Below are 17437 nucleotides of genomic sequence, written 5' to 3'. Positions count from 1 at the left end.
TTGAAAGTGATTACTTTCACTCTTATCCTTATTCTATACTATTACTTTGTTTCAGCAATTATAATTGTAATAACAAAAAAACTAAAATATTTTCTAAAACTTTTTTTATTTTATTATTGGCTAGAAAGACTTTACTACTGATTTTAAAAACAAATTCTGAATAAACTGCTATTCTAAATTAATTTTTTTCTTTTTATTGTATTTTTTCCTATTATCATTTATCCTCCCTTATAATCCAAAAATATATATATATGTAGGAAAGAAAAGAGACACAGATAAACTTAAGCTCTCCTCTATAAAAAAAATTACATTTATTTTAATCTTTAAAGGTATTGAAAAGATATGCCAGTACTAAGATAAATAAATTAAAAGCTCTCTTAATTTATAAAATTCAAAAAGACATAAACTGGGAATCTTTCGATCCACTCTTTTGCAAGGCTCAATGGTGTTTATATTAAACTGTTGATACTTGCACTGGGTTCAGCTAAAAGAGTAAATATTCATATTTTAAAATCTATTATTATTATTCACTAGCTACACACTCTCCTAAAAAATCTTTACACATTTTTAAAAGAAAAAAAAGCACCAAGGCATATAATGATCTTAGCAAGACCTACTGGGGATCCAAATAAATATTTCTGAAATAATCCTCTTTAATAGGAACATATAAACAAACCAAAAATGGTCTCATTACAAATTGAGTATGTAAAAATATAACATCAATACATCTTTACATTGAGACTACTTAGACAAACTTAAGTACAGATTCATATAAAAGTTATATAACATTATCACAGTATGGCTTAAGTGAGGTTGCTTCAATCCTACTAGTGTTTTATATGACAACAACTCTCCAAAATATCTTCCTATAACAAGTACTCACCTATAATATTCATTCAACAAGGACTTCAGTGACTATTTTGTGCCATGTCTCATGCTAGGAACTGGCTATAGCAGAAATCTGAAACAACTTTATAGTTGGTATTACAATGTGCACAAGATTCCCTCCCTCACACCGTGAAAAACAGTTTGGTAGAATGGAAAGAATACTGATCTAGAAAAAAATATGGGTTGCAATTCCTGCTGTAATTGCTTACAAGTGCTTTTTAATTTTCAGTGCAAAAGAACTATGTGTTATATATCATGCAAACCTGATTCAGAGAATAAATTAGACTTGGACTATGTAAACATTTTTTTAATTTTTAAAAATAAGAATACAGCATTTCATTACATTTTAAAGGCTACTGAGGCTTGTGACCATTAGAAATGACAAAAATAAATACATAACTTTGTAGACTTTAATTTATATTAAAGCTGTAGTGTTGAAATTGCAAAACATGCTTCACCAAGTCAAAGATTCCTTAGAAATTAAAAAATATATATGCTAAAATTTTTCTAACAAAATTTTACACTTTTTAAGAAATTAAGCTTCTACATTTTTTAGAAAGGAATAGTATTTTTCATTTAAATCCCCCAAAATGTAATTCTCTTTAAAAAAAACCCAAACATTCAAATGATAATATATATATTTTAACTCCCCTTTTTAAAACAAGACTAAAAATATTAGCATGTCCTTCTGAGTCTGCAACCCTAGGCCTTGTTATACGGATAAATACATTAGTTTTTCAATATAAGAATTTGTTTGCTTCTTAGAGAACTTTGCAGAGGTACCGAACACATTTTTTTCTGTAAAGTTTAACTTTGCAGAGGTACTGAACACATTTTTTCTGTAAAGTTGTGACTGTAGAAAGCAACCCCCACGAACTGTTTTAAAGACTTCGACTGTATTTTCCCATTTTTATATTTTATTCAAATATCTAACTTTTGTTAGCCATATATTACTAAAAATTCAATAGAAAACAATACAAGGTAATTGAAATAACTGCTTCAAATTCTATCCTTTTAAGAATACTTGAATACTTAAATCATTCCTGTGAAAGTTAAAACATTTTACAGTCAAATATTTACTGACATGATTATCATTGCTTTCAATGAGAATAAACCAAATCTTACAATATGCATTCAGAGTTAATTACTCCCCATCTTAATTTCCTCTCACCTGACACCCAGAAGTAATGTGTGTCAACTTCAAGGAAGATTTATATATGAAAAGTTTATTTAAAAAATAAACAACTTTAAATTTTACAGTATTTTCCACTTCCAAGATTCTTTTAGATAGAGCAAGATGTGCCTGTGGTTTAAACATGATCTGATTTACAAAATCTCATTTAGTCCTATTTAGTAAAAAATACAAAAACACACATGGTGAAATATTAATAACTATTAAGAAAGCCAATGTAAAAGTGTAAAAAAACAAACAAAAAAACAACAACAACACTATTTGTTGCAGGTACCTAATATGGCAAAATTTAAAGTCAACAGCTTTCGCTGAAATTTAATGTGCTGGTTCATTCCCAACATTAACTCTAATTTTATCAACTGTACCTGAGATTGGCAAATTTGTCCTTTAAGGGTCAGAGAGTATACACTTAAGTTTGCAGGCCCAAAGGCATCACTACTCAGCTCTGCGCGTACAGGGAGCCAGCAGCCACGGACAACACACAAATGCACGGGTGCGCCTGTGGGCTGCACGGTGTCCACTGCTCAACTAGACAATGGATTTGAGTTAGAGACCAATTATATCTCGGGTACCATATTATAAATATGTCATATATGGGAGTTAGGAGGAACAATATAGATGAGTAGACATGACTCAATAAACATCAATTACAATGTTCACACTTACTTGCCTCTCATAATTGCTGGTGTGTAATAATGTTTACATACAAGTTAAATACTTTCATTTTAATTCCATATTTTTTGGTGTGTTAATATTATTGGACCAAAGTCAGATAAACAGCAAGTATCATGAGTGTTTGAGTACCTGGAGGCTAATCAATGACCACGAAATTTGATTTTGACATTTAAATATTTCTACACAATGAAAAAACTCATTTATTTGCTGTGCCCCTAAGTAAAATATTAGAGGTAGGTTTCAGATGTTGTTTTAAAATTTAATTGAATTTTACAATTTTGAAGCTAAATGTGATTTGTTTTTGTTTTATTAGAAAAAATACTCAGGCAAGTTCTACAATCATCAGTCAATTAAGAATGACTTACAAGAACATGAGGCAATAAAATAAAAAATACAGGTACAAACTATATATCTGAAACACTTCTATTTGGCAATATTTTTTTTAACAAATCAAAATTTTAAAAGAACAAAGATTGCAGATTACTTTGCAGATACAGAATAAAGCAATTAATGAAGTGCTTAAGCAAAAGAAAACAAAAAGAAAACATACTGCTTTTCTTTTTAAAAATAAAATCACATTTGCTACAGATCATATGGATAATACCCTATTAAACAACCATTCCAGAATGTCTTATAGTAGCAGTGCTTTTATTTGCACTTCATTTAACTTTAAATGACTCATTTCATGTATATAGCTCTTTACTCCATTGTTAGTGAATAAAGTCTTCCATAGTTTTTATTTTTAAATATTTTTAAAGTAAATGAGAAATGATTTATGTATTATGGAACTTTCCCATTTTGGAACCAAAGATTTAATTCTATATTTTTGTCTATTCTTTCTTTAAAAAATTTAGTGTAAAAACTGCTGGTTTTTATATTACTGTAGTAAAGTGAAAACTCCTCAATGGAGTATTTTCTGCAGTTTGACTGCGTATAACCATATACTTTACAATATGTCCTTCCAACAGTAAGGAAATGATTGATTTCACGGTCACTGTCAGAAATGAGTGCCATAATTCTATTATGGGTATAGGTCCTCCCCTCAAAGACTTTCTGGAAGGATGTTCAATGTGTTTTGTTCTTAAAGATATTAACAGTAGTACATAGTCCCTTAAAAGTCTGCAAAAGACATTTATTGTTAAAGAAGGTGCTTTATTAACAATTTCTCTGGCAGCACTAGTGAATTACAATATCCTTCAATATTATTTCTACCCATAATATATACATTTAACTTTCATGCCTCTAGAAAAACATCTACAGTACATCTCATAATATAAAAATATATTACAAATCTGCTGAATTATTTACAAGCGATGCTCTATTATCTCTATGCAACATTTGTTTGATACAATACTAACAAGTTACACATATTTCCATTTCTGTACGTTAAAAAAAATCCATATGGCTTCTTGCTTAACCAAGCAAGAAAGTGATTTTATTTTCCTGTTCAAAACCAACTTTGGTGCATAAAGGATTCAGTTTGAAGATACTTTAAAAAAAAAAAAAAATTTTTTTTCTTACATTAAGATAAAACTAATAAACCAAATGCTTTCCTCAAAAAAAATAAAAATAAAAAATAAAAAATTAGAGGCTTAAAGTAGGTTAAAATGAAAATATGAGGATTATTCAAATATTTGAAATAAAGGTTTTTCAAAAACCGTTAACAGATTAGTTATATAGGTAAATATTAACATACTGTACTCCACAAGAAAACCCTAGTCCTGAAAGGGAGCCACCAGACATACGGCAACACTCTTTAACAGAAACTTTCAGCCCTAATTCGAAAGTCGAATATTTAGTTGATTGCAAATGTCCTTCACTGTTTGCTTAAATACAAATTGAACACTTTTCTTATCAGAGTTCTGCAAAAGAACACAAATGGCAACCAATCACATCTAATTATCATAATTGATAATTTTCATTGTCTAAATATTTCCTAATGACTTCAAATCAATAGACACTGTCAAGACAAATATTCTTACAGTGTTTTTGGTATTTGTAAGGGCACACATTGCAATTGTTTTTCTTTCCAATATAAACTAATGTAATCATTAAAGGGGGGAAAAAGCAGCTTAAAGCAGCAAGCATGCAAAGCCTTTAAGAAGCTGTTCCACTAAGTTGCCAGAAGAGTGTTTGCTCAGTCTCCCACAGTACCATTCCATGAAAATGTGGATATACAGTAATATATTAATATATTCCACAGAAGAGCCTACTTCATTCACAGAATGTTTACACTAAGCATAAATATTATTCTAAATATTGGATTAAAAAAAAGGGGAAGGGGGTTGACTCTAATGTGCAACTTGTACTAAACCCATTGTCAGTGACTAAGACTGCAGGTGTCCCCGCTTGTTTGCTTTTTATGTATTTATTTATTTTTACCTCTTCAACCTCTTCTGCGGCATTGTTCTAGAAAGGAAAGAAAAAAGGAATATTCTTTCATTCAACTATATCAAGAACATATTAGGTACTTCAAAAGAGACATTAAAAATGTTTATAAAACATAGGCAATGTGATCATTGTTCATCAAAATTTCCAAAGCACACACATAATGGATGCAAATTTAGTTACACAGTATAGCTTTTTAATTAAAAAGAATCTCATGTCTAACACAGGCATTTTAACCACTCAGTACTTTAAGTTCTGATGTTAAAAATCTCAAATAGGTTCTTTTAAAGATATTTTTAGAAAATATGCCATGCTTTTAAGATATGCATAAACCACAAATTATTTCTCCTAAAACGAGTTAGAATAATTGCTTTTTCCCTTTTTTACTTAATTTCACAAGTTTTTCCTATCAAAATCCCAAACACTGTTAAGATGTTACACCACAGCAAATGGAAGGTGCTCTATTCCTCTGTGCCACTTGACTGTAAACGAAATTCTAACTTGTGGACTAGCAGAAGCATGAATGCATGAAAGTTTAGACTCAAAATTAAATGTTAAGATTGGGGGAAAAGGGGAGTATATTTTTTAAAAATTACCTCCGCAGAAGAACAGACATGTCTTAACATCTTTTTAATTTTAAAGATTTTATTTATTTATTTTTTAGAGAGAGGGGAAGAGAGAGACAGAAAAACATCAATGTGTGTGTGAGAGATACATAGATCAGTTGCCGCTCCCAACTGGGGACCTAGGCATGTGCCCTGATTGGGATTCAAACTGGCGACCTTTTGATTTGCAGGCTGGCACTCAATCCACTGAGCCACACCAGCCAGGGCAAGACCATCTTTAAGTACTGTAGAATTACACTATGAGAAAAGCAATTCCTATGCACTTAGGAACATGAATTTTGAGCCTGAATAATTTTTTTAAGTCACTTTTTACTAAAATATCTAAATTGCTACCTACATAGCATAAGAACAAGAAAAAAAAAAAGCTGGTTCTGTGAAAAAGGAGATACTTAAAGGGGAAGAGTAGAATGAAGTTAGTCTTAATCTTATAATTGAGATTCATGCCCCTTTGTCAACTCTCTGCCTAAGAGATGTTTAAACCAGTTGTAATAGCTGGGTCGCTCTCCCAAAACATTACTCTTTTAGAATGCTAATTTTAATTATTCCCTTCAAACAGTAAGCAGAAATAACCCCATATAAGGTGCCAGAAAACAAAGAATATTCAATTATTTCTTAAGTTGTGATTTTTCCATAATTTTGATAGTGGATTTCCCTCAATCTTCTTCTTTACGGTCATTTCACTGTTCTCTATCCTAGTTAATTTCTTGATAACCTAGCTCATTCCACAAAAAAAAAAAAAAAAAAGATTTTATTATACTTAGCACTTTCAGCAAAGTTTTTTGTTTGTTTGTTTGTTTGTTTGTTTTGGAGTAGGAAAAACTCAACTCTCAGTGTTTCCACACAGCAAGGCCCATTATGTTAGAATTTCATTCTCAGAAGATGTCTCGAATTATAAAAATGCTATTACATTGAATAACATTTCAAAAAATTAAGTCATTAAATGAGCATAACCTTCAAAGTGTTAATGGTTTCAAAGTCTGGCATAGAATAGTCTCTTTATGATAGCTAAAATTCACATTTGGGATTATCAATTATTATATGTCTCTTATTCTTATCCAAACTATTCCTATCATAAAATACATATTAAAATTCATTTTAAAAACATAGAAAGTTTGTTGATTAAAAGTGACTTCTCAGCATTTTCACCACTTTCAAAATCACCCTTAGTGTATGTCACTTGGACAGAGGCAGTATGGAGTGCCATCACTTAGTATCTGTGTACCTTTGGGCAAGCTACTGAACCTCTTGCCTCAGTTTCCCAATCTGTAAAACAGAGACAGTAACACCTACTTCACAGGGCTGCTGTGAGGATGAAGTGTATGTAAAGCCCCTAGCAAAGTAACTCAGCACACAGTCAGAAATGTTGGCCCTTATACCTTCATAAGCAGAGCACACTAAAACAAAGGTCAGATTAGAAAATTATTAGAAATGTAAACACTCTGAGCTACCATTTAAACAAACAGTAATATATGAACTGCTTTTGAAAAGTTTGGGAAGAGTCTAAGTTTTAAAAAAGCAATCATTTATGGTATTTAGGGCACATGCAATACTTTCCCATGTCCACAAAAGTCTGATACTATAAAAAGTATTGCATACTTAAATAAAAGGTACTTATTTTCAAAACACTATATTACAATTAAACTACTTAAGATAAATCTGGAATTAAAGCAGCACATACAAAAACTTTACCAAAATGTTATCTTTCTCAATTCTATAATTTATAAATCTTTGTGATATAATTGCCATATAGAAAGTTCCATAAAACAAGATTAAGTTTGGTACTGAATCCAGTCCTTAAAAAAAATAAATCCTAACCTTACACCCAATATTTAGAGACTTAGAAGATTACAATTCAGAAAGTAAAACATCAACTCAAGAATTAAATTACCTGTATATGTTTGGGTCCAAAAGCAAGGCAGTATCTTTGGGAAGCTTTGATAAATGAACTACTTTAGTTTTTAATTGATGTCGCTCACTTTCATTCACCCACACATCAGGCAGACTATAAATTAAAAAACAAGTCATACATAAAATAACAATAATTTTACATTTACCCCCCATATACCTTCACATTAATCAGCCTTTTCTGCTATTTTGATAGGGCCACCTAGGTTAACAAGCTTCTCAGAAGCCAAGGGACTTCAGCGATCTACATAGTAGGATGAGGAGAAATAGCAGAGTAAAGTTTTAGGCACAAATTTGGGGATGCATTAGGTATTTTTATTGGCAAAGCAAAATCAAACTTAGCAACACATATTAGAACACACTGCCTGTCTTTTAGCTTGCTAAGTGAAAGTCACTTGAGCTTGACTTGATGGAAATCTGACAGTGAGTTTCTTTCTGAAGAAATAAGAGGTAGACTTCTGGGCAAGATGGACGCATAAGTAGACACACTGCATCTCCCTCCACAACTAGGAAGGAATAAAACTACCTCAAAACTAGAGACAACCAGAAGTTTCAGAAAATCAAGCTGCATGGAAGTCCAACAAACAAAGATGAAAGAAGTAATACTCATCCAGACAGGAAGGAGGGGCAGGGTGGACACCATGTGGAGGCCACAGAGGGGGCAGATGGGATGACTGTGACAGTGGCAGCAGCAGGCTGGCAGAAAGCACAGTCACGCATTTAAAAAGTAGGGAGGGACACCTGGGGAGCACTCCCAGCCCCAGACCAGACCACACAGCTCAAGGCTCCTGTGCCAGGGAAAATAAAGCCACATTGCTTCTGACTGTGAAAACCAGTGGGGGTTGGGGCGGAGGCAGAAACTGCCAGTCTCTCAGTAGAGTGCATTTGTTTAGAGGGCCCTCACGGTCCTAGAATGTCTGCAGGCCCACCTACTCTGGGAACAACGGCCAGGGCAACAGCTAGAGAGGCACCAGTCCCATATAAGTGGGAGAAGTGCCTGGAAAAGAGCCAAGTGCTGAGCAAGCGGCATTCAAGCGGCATTATTCCCTCTCAGACCCCTCCCCCACACACAGCGCCACACGTGGTAAAACAGGTCGCCCTGTACTGACGAATGCCTAAGGCTCTGCCCCTTATAACATAACAGGTACAACAGCTCTGCCTAAGGCACAGAGGCAAACAAACACAGGAGCCTGCCAAGCTGAGGAGACAGAGAACTATGGCCCAAACAGGGAACATTCCAGTGGGAGAACTAAGCAACGAGGAGAGAGCCAACCTCACAGATTATGAGACAGACAACCTAACAGACACAGAATTCAAAACACTGGTGATAAAGATGCTTACAGGCTTGACAGATATGTTTGAGTATGGCAAACACAGAAGAGAAGAACGGAAGGCTAGGTTAAGTGAAACAAAAGAAAATCCACCTAAAACCAATGATGAAGGGAAAGAAGCTGGGGTTCAAATAAATGATTTGGAACATAAGAAATAAACAGCCAACCAGTACAGAATGAAGAAACGATAACTGGAAAAAAAAACAAAACAAAACAAAACTAGGAAAGGCTTAAGAACCTCTGGGACAACTTTAAACATGCCAACATCCGAATCGTAGGGGTGCCAGAAGGAGAAGAGGATGAGCGAGAAATTGAAAACATATGTGAAAAAGTAATGAAAGAAAACTATCCTAATTTGGCAAAGGAAATAGACATACAAGTCCAGGAAGCACAGAGAGTCCCAAACAAGCTAGACCTGGTGAGGAACACACCAAGACACAACATAATTAAAATGCCAAAGTTTAAAGATAAAGGAGGAATCTTAAAAGCAGCAAGAGAAAAGCAAAGTGTTAACCACAGAGGGGTACCTATAAGACTTTCAGCTGATTTCTCAAAAGAAACTTTGCAGGCAAGAAGGAGCTGGCAAGAAATATTCAAAGTGATGGAAAGCAAGGACCTACAACCAAGATTACTCTAATTCAGCAAAGCTATCATTTAGAATGGAAGAGCAGATGAAGTGCTTCCCAGACAAGGTAAAGCTAAAGGAGTTTATCATCACCAAACCCTTATTATACGAATATTAAAAGGACTTACTTAAGAAAAAGAAGGTCAAAACTATGAACACTAAAATGACAACAAACTCACAACTATCAACAACAGAATCTAAAAAATAAAAACAAAATCCAACTAAGCAAACCAGAATAGGAACAGAATCATACTATGGGGATCATTTGGAGGGTTATCAGGTGGGAGGGGGAAAGGAGAGAAATGGGGAAAAGGAGCAGGAATTAAGAAGCATAATCTGTTGGTACAAAACAGACAGGAGGAAGTTTAGAATAACATAGGAAAGGGTGAAGCCAAAGAACTTATATGCACGACCCATGGACATGAACTAAGGGGGGTAGGATTGCTGGAAGGGGTGTACTGGGAGAAGGGGAGCAAAGGGAAAAGAAATTGGGATACTGTAACAACAATCAATAAAATATACTTTAAAAAATATATATTTAAATGTCTGTATCTTACTATTCTGGAAATTCGGTCAATCCAAATATAAAAATGCTTTTATTTTAATTTCCTTGTAGAAATAAATTTCTTTATTTTAAAATTTTGATTACATGTGCATTTTTTAAAAAGTGGAACTTGGTGGGGTTTTTACTCCTTATTTCTTCATAAAGAAACTCAGTGTCTGAACTACAGGGTGAGCAAAAATAGGTTCAGAATTTGTAAGGAAAATAATATGATAATACAAAAATAAACTGTTTTGCATACTCACAACTGTAATACTACTTCTGTCCCACCCTGTATGTTCATAATCTTAAAGAGCGCTTACAAATCAGTATGAAAGATGTGAACACACATGAGGGGAACGAGACAGGGTAGACGAATCACACCAACCAACAATTCACCAAAGATACCAACAGTATAAAAATGATCTTACTTGTAATCAAAGAAATGCCAAATGTAAGAATGATATTAGCCAGTGTTGATAATAAACCAGAAAAACAACCTCTCTAATGTAGCAGCTGGGATTAGAATTGGTAAAAAGTCAGGAGGGCAATGCCTATCAAAAACTGTAACATTTTGCATTGTTTATATATTAATAGATTTTAATTTCTTTAATAATAGAAAAAATGGGAAACCTCAATGTTCAGCAAAAAGCCCCTTGTTAAATAAATTTTACAGGGTTATTTTTAAATGTCTTACAGTAGCATTTCCATAAAACCTGGAAGGGAAGAGGGGAGAAAGTGGTGGGAAATATGTTCTACACTAATAGAAGTTTAATAGTCACAGGATTTTTTAAAAAACAAATACATTTCTTTATATCAATATACTAATGTGCTCTATAAACTCCCAAATTTATTTAAGAACTTTTAATTTATATCACATTCAGCAACATTTTCTTAAACAGAGTTTGGAGAACAAAGCTGTAAAAACATTATTTAATATCTAGAACACATATTAACCACATATCACCAATTATTGAAAAACTAAGTATACACAATTTTATTCTATTTATTTAAATTTATTCTATTCTGGGTGCTTTATTAATTTCATCCAAAAATGTCTACAATATACCTCTATTACCTATTGTAACAAGAAAAAAATTTAAAAAAATAAAATAAAATAAAATTGAAATTGAAATATCTAAATTAAGAAGCACCTGAGTCAGAAGTGCTTTGAAAGGTACTAAAACTCAAAGAAAAATGTAATGCTACTGGAGAGCTGGTCAACCGCTTTTTCTATAAAATAGCATTAATTGTGTGCTGGACAATGTTTACAAATGTTTTAAATAAATGATTCAAACAAAACCACAACTAAGGCTGTTTGCATACTACTTGAGGGTCATTAAAAATCCTAAAAATAGTCACATTCTATTAAAAATAGCTGCAACAACTTTTATTAAAAACAATAAAAGCTAGTTTTAAAGCTTATGCCCTGAGTCAGGTACTGTAAGAGCTTTCAGAGATTCTCTCGTTAATCCTGACAATCGCAACATACTTCATGGTTTAATTTCTGTAAGTCATTTGTATTTGAATCCAATAATGTAAGTAATTTTTGAGTACAAGATTTTTATAAAAGACATTAGTCTATTAATTACATAGAGTATTCCAAACACTTACATGTCTTCAGGCATCCAATGAAGCAAAAGTTTTATCTTTCCAGAATCCTCTTTTCTCTTGGCTATTACCTAGTAAGGATAAGAAATCATAATAATGATTTGTAACACATTATTTTCATATATCATGAAAAGGCACTTTTAATCCTAATCAAGAACTTTTAAGTGTTCATATCCACAGACCAGATATCACCACCAAATCTTGACCTGCCCCTATTTTATAGCTTTTTCACATCTGATTACATATTTTCACAAAAGAAAAAGAAAAAAGGAACTGAAAAAGGTCTGTACAGCTAAATAGAAAAACCACGTTATGTTTGTCAAAGGACTAAAAAATCCTATTTATTTTACTATCTGCTAAGTCTGTGGCTTAACAGGAAGGCTAACCAAGAATCCGCATTGGCTGAAATATTTTTAAATAACAAATGATAAAGAAAAAATACTCTGGAAAGAGAAAAGTCTGTAATTTACAACTAAGGTATTTTTTGTTTCCTTGGGGTTTCTTTGCTTGTTGGCTGCTTTTACTTTAAATGAAACATTAGCCAATCCATGTTTAGGTTTAATTTTAAAGAATCTACCTAAGTTAAAGGGTAGATCAACCTGAAAAGACCTATAGAAGTATAAGAAAATCCATACTTGTCATTCATTCAAGTATAATGTCAGATTCTGAAAATTAAGGTAATACTTAAGATAAGATCACAAATGATATTTTATAAATCTTACAACTTTCATATTAACAAAATGAGCACTTTGGTGTTTTAATAATCTAAATCTCAATGTTTTCACCAAGTTTAAATTTCAAATAGCCACACAAAATTATGTTATCCTCAAAACATATTAGAAGTAACAACAGCACTATGCAAAAATAAAACTTTCTATCTCCATTATTTAAAAATCTATAGGTAAGTACCCTAATTACAGACTTGACAATGAGATTAATTAAAAAGTCCCAAGACAGATCTGAAGATGCTGAAACAAAATACCTCTACAAAGAAATAAGATCCAAAAGCGATGCAAACCAACCAAGCACAACAAGCCAATTGACTGGTAACTAGGAATCTGCTGACCTCTTCTGGAGAAGGCTCGAAAGAAAATGTTTCAATTATAAATGGCAAATTAGGCAAACTGCACAGCATAGTACCGCATACAAAAATGTTTTTCTGCTGTTTCATTAGCAATAAAATTATTTCCTATAAAACTTAGTTTGATGACTAGAACACTTAAATCTGTATTATTAAACACTCTGCTAACAAAAGTGATTCTGTTTAACTCAAAACCTTCATAGGCCACGGAACTTCGGAGAACTTGCTCACCTAGCTCCTCTCCTTTCTATTGTGTCAAACAAAGACCCTGCCCCATTATGGATGTCTCTTCCTTCCACCTTCCCCAGGAAAAAGCAATTCTTCAGGTTATACTCCACCCTTTGTGATTTATCCTAAGTCAAGTTCACCACTGACTCTGCAATGTCACTTGGGGGTACAAGTCCCTCTTATTCCTGTTTTTAATTTATGACAAACATAGGTTTCATGTTCTTAAATCCTCTCAGATGTTTTCTACTGCTAGAAAACTTCTATTCACCATCACAGACTATTTTGACACTCAGTAAGTTTTTCAATTTTCCTCCAGACTCCCTGTATCATCACCACTACTTTAAGTTCCTTCTCTTTTCTGGGCATCATCTCAAGTCCTCCCATGGTAAATCTAAGGACTTTATCACAAGGAACTTGTTCTAATGAAAGCATGTGGAAGTTGGGGCTTTGTTCTTCAAAATACAACTTTCTTCATCACCATCACCACTCGCTGTTTCCTACTATGAAGAGATAACTTGCTCATTACTAGACCATTATTTCATCCGATTTGCTGCTTATTAAATGTTGATGCGCTCCAAAGCTCAGCCCTTAAATTTATTTTCTTTTCTATTCATACTTAGTTCCAAAGTGATCTTATACAGTCTGATACATTTAAATGCCCCTCTGAGCTCCAACTCCCTATACAGGACACCAGGCACTCTATGGCTCTACAGAAAGTGCTGAAATTACAGCTCTTAATATTCCCCTTTCCCCCAATCTGCTCACCACCACAGCCTCTATTTTAATGGGCAACTCCAGCCCTGACCCAGTGTTGCTCAGTTGGCTAGGCATCATCCTGCAAAGCAGAAGGTTTACAGTTCAATTCATGGTCAGGGCACATGCCTAGGTTGCAAGTTTGGTCCCTGGATGGAGGTGTGCAAGAGGCAACCTGTGATCAATGTTTCTATTTGACATCGATATTTCTCTTCCTCCCATCCCCTCTCTAAAATTTAACTGATTGGTTGATTGACTTTAAAAGGGAATAAATAAATTGTACTCATCCTTTTGGCCAGTTGCTCCTGCCAAGAAACCAAAGTCATCTGTCATCTTTCCTCTTTTTATCAATCCATCCATAATGCTTGTCAGTGCTACTTTCAAACGAAGCAGAATCTAACCTCTCTGGCATCTCCACAAAACCATTCCAGTCTCTTTCCACATGGGTTACTGAGAAACCCACATGGGTTTCTCCCTGTTCTCACCTACAGTCTGTTCTCGCAACACAGAAAACCAAAGTGAGCGCATTAAAACTTACATGAGAGGAAAGAGGTGAGTTCTCTAGGGCAGGAGATGGCAGCAGAGATGAACTAAAGTTACAACAGACAAGATCTGGGTGATGGGAATGTTGTGCATTTTAACTGTAGTAGTTAGTGGTGGTTTCATAGGTAAGCGGAACTGCCAAAACTCATAGAATTGTACACTTTAAGTGGGTGCAGTTTATATTATTATACCCCAATAAAAATTATTTTTAAAATCACATCAGCCCTGGCTGGTGTGGCTCAGTGTATTGAGTGCTGGCTTGCAAACAAAAAGTTCGCCGGTTCGATTCCCAGTCAGGGCACATGCCTGGGTCGCAGGCCGAGAGGTCACACACTGATGTTTCTCTACCTGTCTTTCTTTCTCCCTTCCACTCTCTCTAAAATTAAATTTTCTTTTTTTTTAAATCACATCAGACCATGGCTGCTCAAACTCCCTCAATGGCTTCCCATCACACACAGAATAAAAGCCAAGCTGTTAGTCCAACAAAGTTCTCCTTAGTACCTCTCTGATTTGACTACTACCCTCTCTGCCTCACTCATTTCCTCCAACCACGCTGGCTTCCTCAGTGTTTTTCAAAATACTTGCACATTCCCATTTCAGGATTTTCCACTGGCTATGATGGTCGTCCCCTCAAAACTGAACAATTTATTTCCTTGCTTTCTTAAGTTCTTTTTACTCCTTTATCTTATCATGTCTCTTCTACTTGAGTGCAGTCATGGTCTACTGCTTTGTTTTAACCTATTTTGCTGACTGCTACATCAGTACTACCTGGCACATAGCAGGTCCTCAATATTTAAATGAATAAACAAATTAGCCCAACTGCCACACTCTGGGTCTGGTGACCAAATCTTACTGAACAATTATAGACCTACCAAATCATAAACCTATGCTAATTGAACCTCAAAGGAGGACTTCCAACCACCTCTGCTGAGCAGGCTGCACCCAGTTTTACTTTGTATTCAAATCCTCTAATTCTCCTTCCAACCTTCCACTCTTATTTAGATAATTCAATTTCTAATGTTCTTTAAAAGACTGTAAGTATGGCACACCGTTCTTCAAACTCAAACTGACACCTCAGGTGTTTCAATCTCAAAAAAGGTTTTCTTTCCTTTGTGTCTAATCTTTTCATTTCTTGTCTTTAATTTTGGATATCAAAATCAAAATTGGAAACTTTGAACTGGAAGTATGCAAGTACACAGAAAAGTAAAAATGCCCCCAAAACCTCAGTATCTAGGAGATGGAAAAAATACAGATTCAAACCAGAAGACACTGATATCAGTATTGACCTTTTGTACTTAAATTTTCATGCACTGTAACTGAATTATAAAAATAAAACCTTAATTTAGTATATTTGATATTTTAACTGACAAAATTAAACAATCTCTTTTTCCAGGGATCCAAATCATTAAGAGTGTAAAATTTTTACCTCTACTAACTTACCTTCACTAAACTACAGCAATTTAAAGATGGCTGGATAATAAAATGGCAAGGAACATGTAAAGAGAGAACTCTCTATTAACTCCTAATTAACCAAAAATGTACTATGTACTGCTTTCTCAAACTTGATACTTGTTTTTCTAAATTGAGCAACATAATCATTCAACAAATATAACCAGTGGCTACTATTTGTCAGGGACAATTCTAAAAACCTGGGATACATCAGTGGAACACACCAACAGAAGTCCCTCCTTCACAAAGCTTTAATTGGATAACCATTATCTTATTTCCTGTTGGGGTAAGGGAGGCACCTGCAGCACAGAGGGATGTGAGCTGAAAGGCGTCTAATGTTCTCATTTTATAAATAAGGAAGCCAGGTCAAAAAAACAACAGCTATGCCTAATGGCCTAATTACCAAACCAACATTCCCAAATTGCTCAAATTAAAGGCCAAAATATTCATTTTTGTGGTGACTGCCAGGGGTTGGGGCATGGGTGGAGGACAATTTAGAGGGGATAAATGGTGATAGATGGAAACTTGACGGGGTGGTGAACACACAATACAGTGTACAAATGATGTGTTGTAGAACTGTACACCTGAAACCTATAATTTTGTTAACTGGTGTCACCCCAATAAATTCAAAGAAAAAAGGAAAATATAAAAATAAAAAGGACGCTAAGCTTGCTTTGAAAATGTATTCAATTTAATCATAAAAATGTCCAATTTTGGGAAATATTTGCTTTATAACCAATAATACAAGTAATTTTTTAAATATCGATAAAGGCTAAAGGGTGTGTTATTTTTTGTTAAATTGCATTTTCTTAGATTTTAAGCAATTTAGAAATATGGCTATGAAAGTCAAAATATACATTCTCAAAAATATATAGACAATTTGAAAAAAGAAATCAAATACTTACAGTACTATGAAAAACAACACTGTGTCCCTTCCCTAAACTTTCTATATGAGCTGAGAGGTTAAAGCATATGGCTCGATGTCTTATCGCATCCAGTGTTTGTGCATCGAAGAAATCATGTGGTCGTGCTAAAAATACAAAAGAGAGAAAGAATATTGAAATAAATATAACAGTATGCCAAACAGCTAGGTAGTCCATTTTCCACAAAAGTATGTAGTAAGAAAGAATGAAGTAATTACCAACTGTCAATCTACTGTTTAAATTCAAGATTTTCTTTGCTTTCAAGACATGGAGTCTAGCTGACAAGATAAGGATGTACAAAAGGAGAATTCCAGCTAAAGAGTGAATGTGCATTAATTTGGCCCCTTGGTGAGTAAGGTTCTAACTTCAGACCTTATGATTCCACATTTCGACTACTATCATTTTTTATAATTTCATATTTCATTCCAGTATCTCTCCTGAGCACCACTCTGCATTTTCAACACTCTGATGACTGTCTCCACTTGTGCACCACACTGAGATCTCATTCACCACAACCAAAGATATGGCACGCACATTATGAACATTCTATATTAATATGTAATGAAAATTTTTTCCAAATTTGACAATGGTAATATTACTTGGGGGTTTTGCAAGTATTTTCTTGATTATAAATAACTTCTAAAAACAATCTAAGAAAATGATAAATACATTTCTGAA

General features: G+C 33.8%; 1 protein-coding gene across 2 annotated transcripts in view; it reads right to left on the bottom strand.

Moving 5' to 3' along the window:
- Window positions 1–2098: 2098 nt before the first annotated feature.
- Window positions 2099–17437, bottom strand: part of AEBP2 (AE binding protein 2) — a 60298-nt gene continuing 44959 nt past the window's right edge. For both annotated transcript variants that reach the window (XM_090272892.1, XM_090272893.1), the window contains exons 5-9: window positions 16742–16866; window positions 11786–11853; window positions 7658–7771; window positions 5138–5164; window positions 2099–4617 (exon numbers count right to left, since the gene is read on the bottom strand). In XM_090272892.1, coding sequence (XP_090129018.1) covers window positions 4572–4617; window positions 5138–5164; window positions 7658–7771; window positions 11786–11853; window positions 16742–16866 — 380 coding nt within the window. In that variant the 3' untranslated portion in view covers window positions 2099–4571. The remainder of the gene's footprint in view (window positions 4618–5137; window positions 5165–7657; window positions 7772–11785; window positions 11854–16741; window positions 16867–17437) is intronic.

This window comes from Furipterus horrens, unplaced genomic scaffold (genome assembly GCF_987537825.1).
Source record: "Furipterus horrens unplaced genomic scaffold, mFurHor1.1.pri manual_scaffold_4, whole genome shotgun sequence".
Lineage (NCBI taxonomy): Eukaryota > Metazoa > Chordata > Mammalia > Chiroptera > Furipteridae > Furipterus > Furipterus horrens.
Note: the sequence above shows the minus strand (reverse complement) of the source record. Positions and strands in the feature narration are given on the sequence as shown.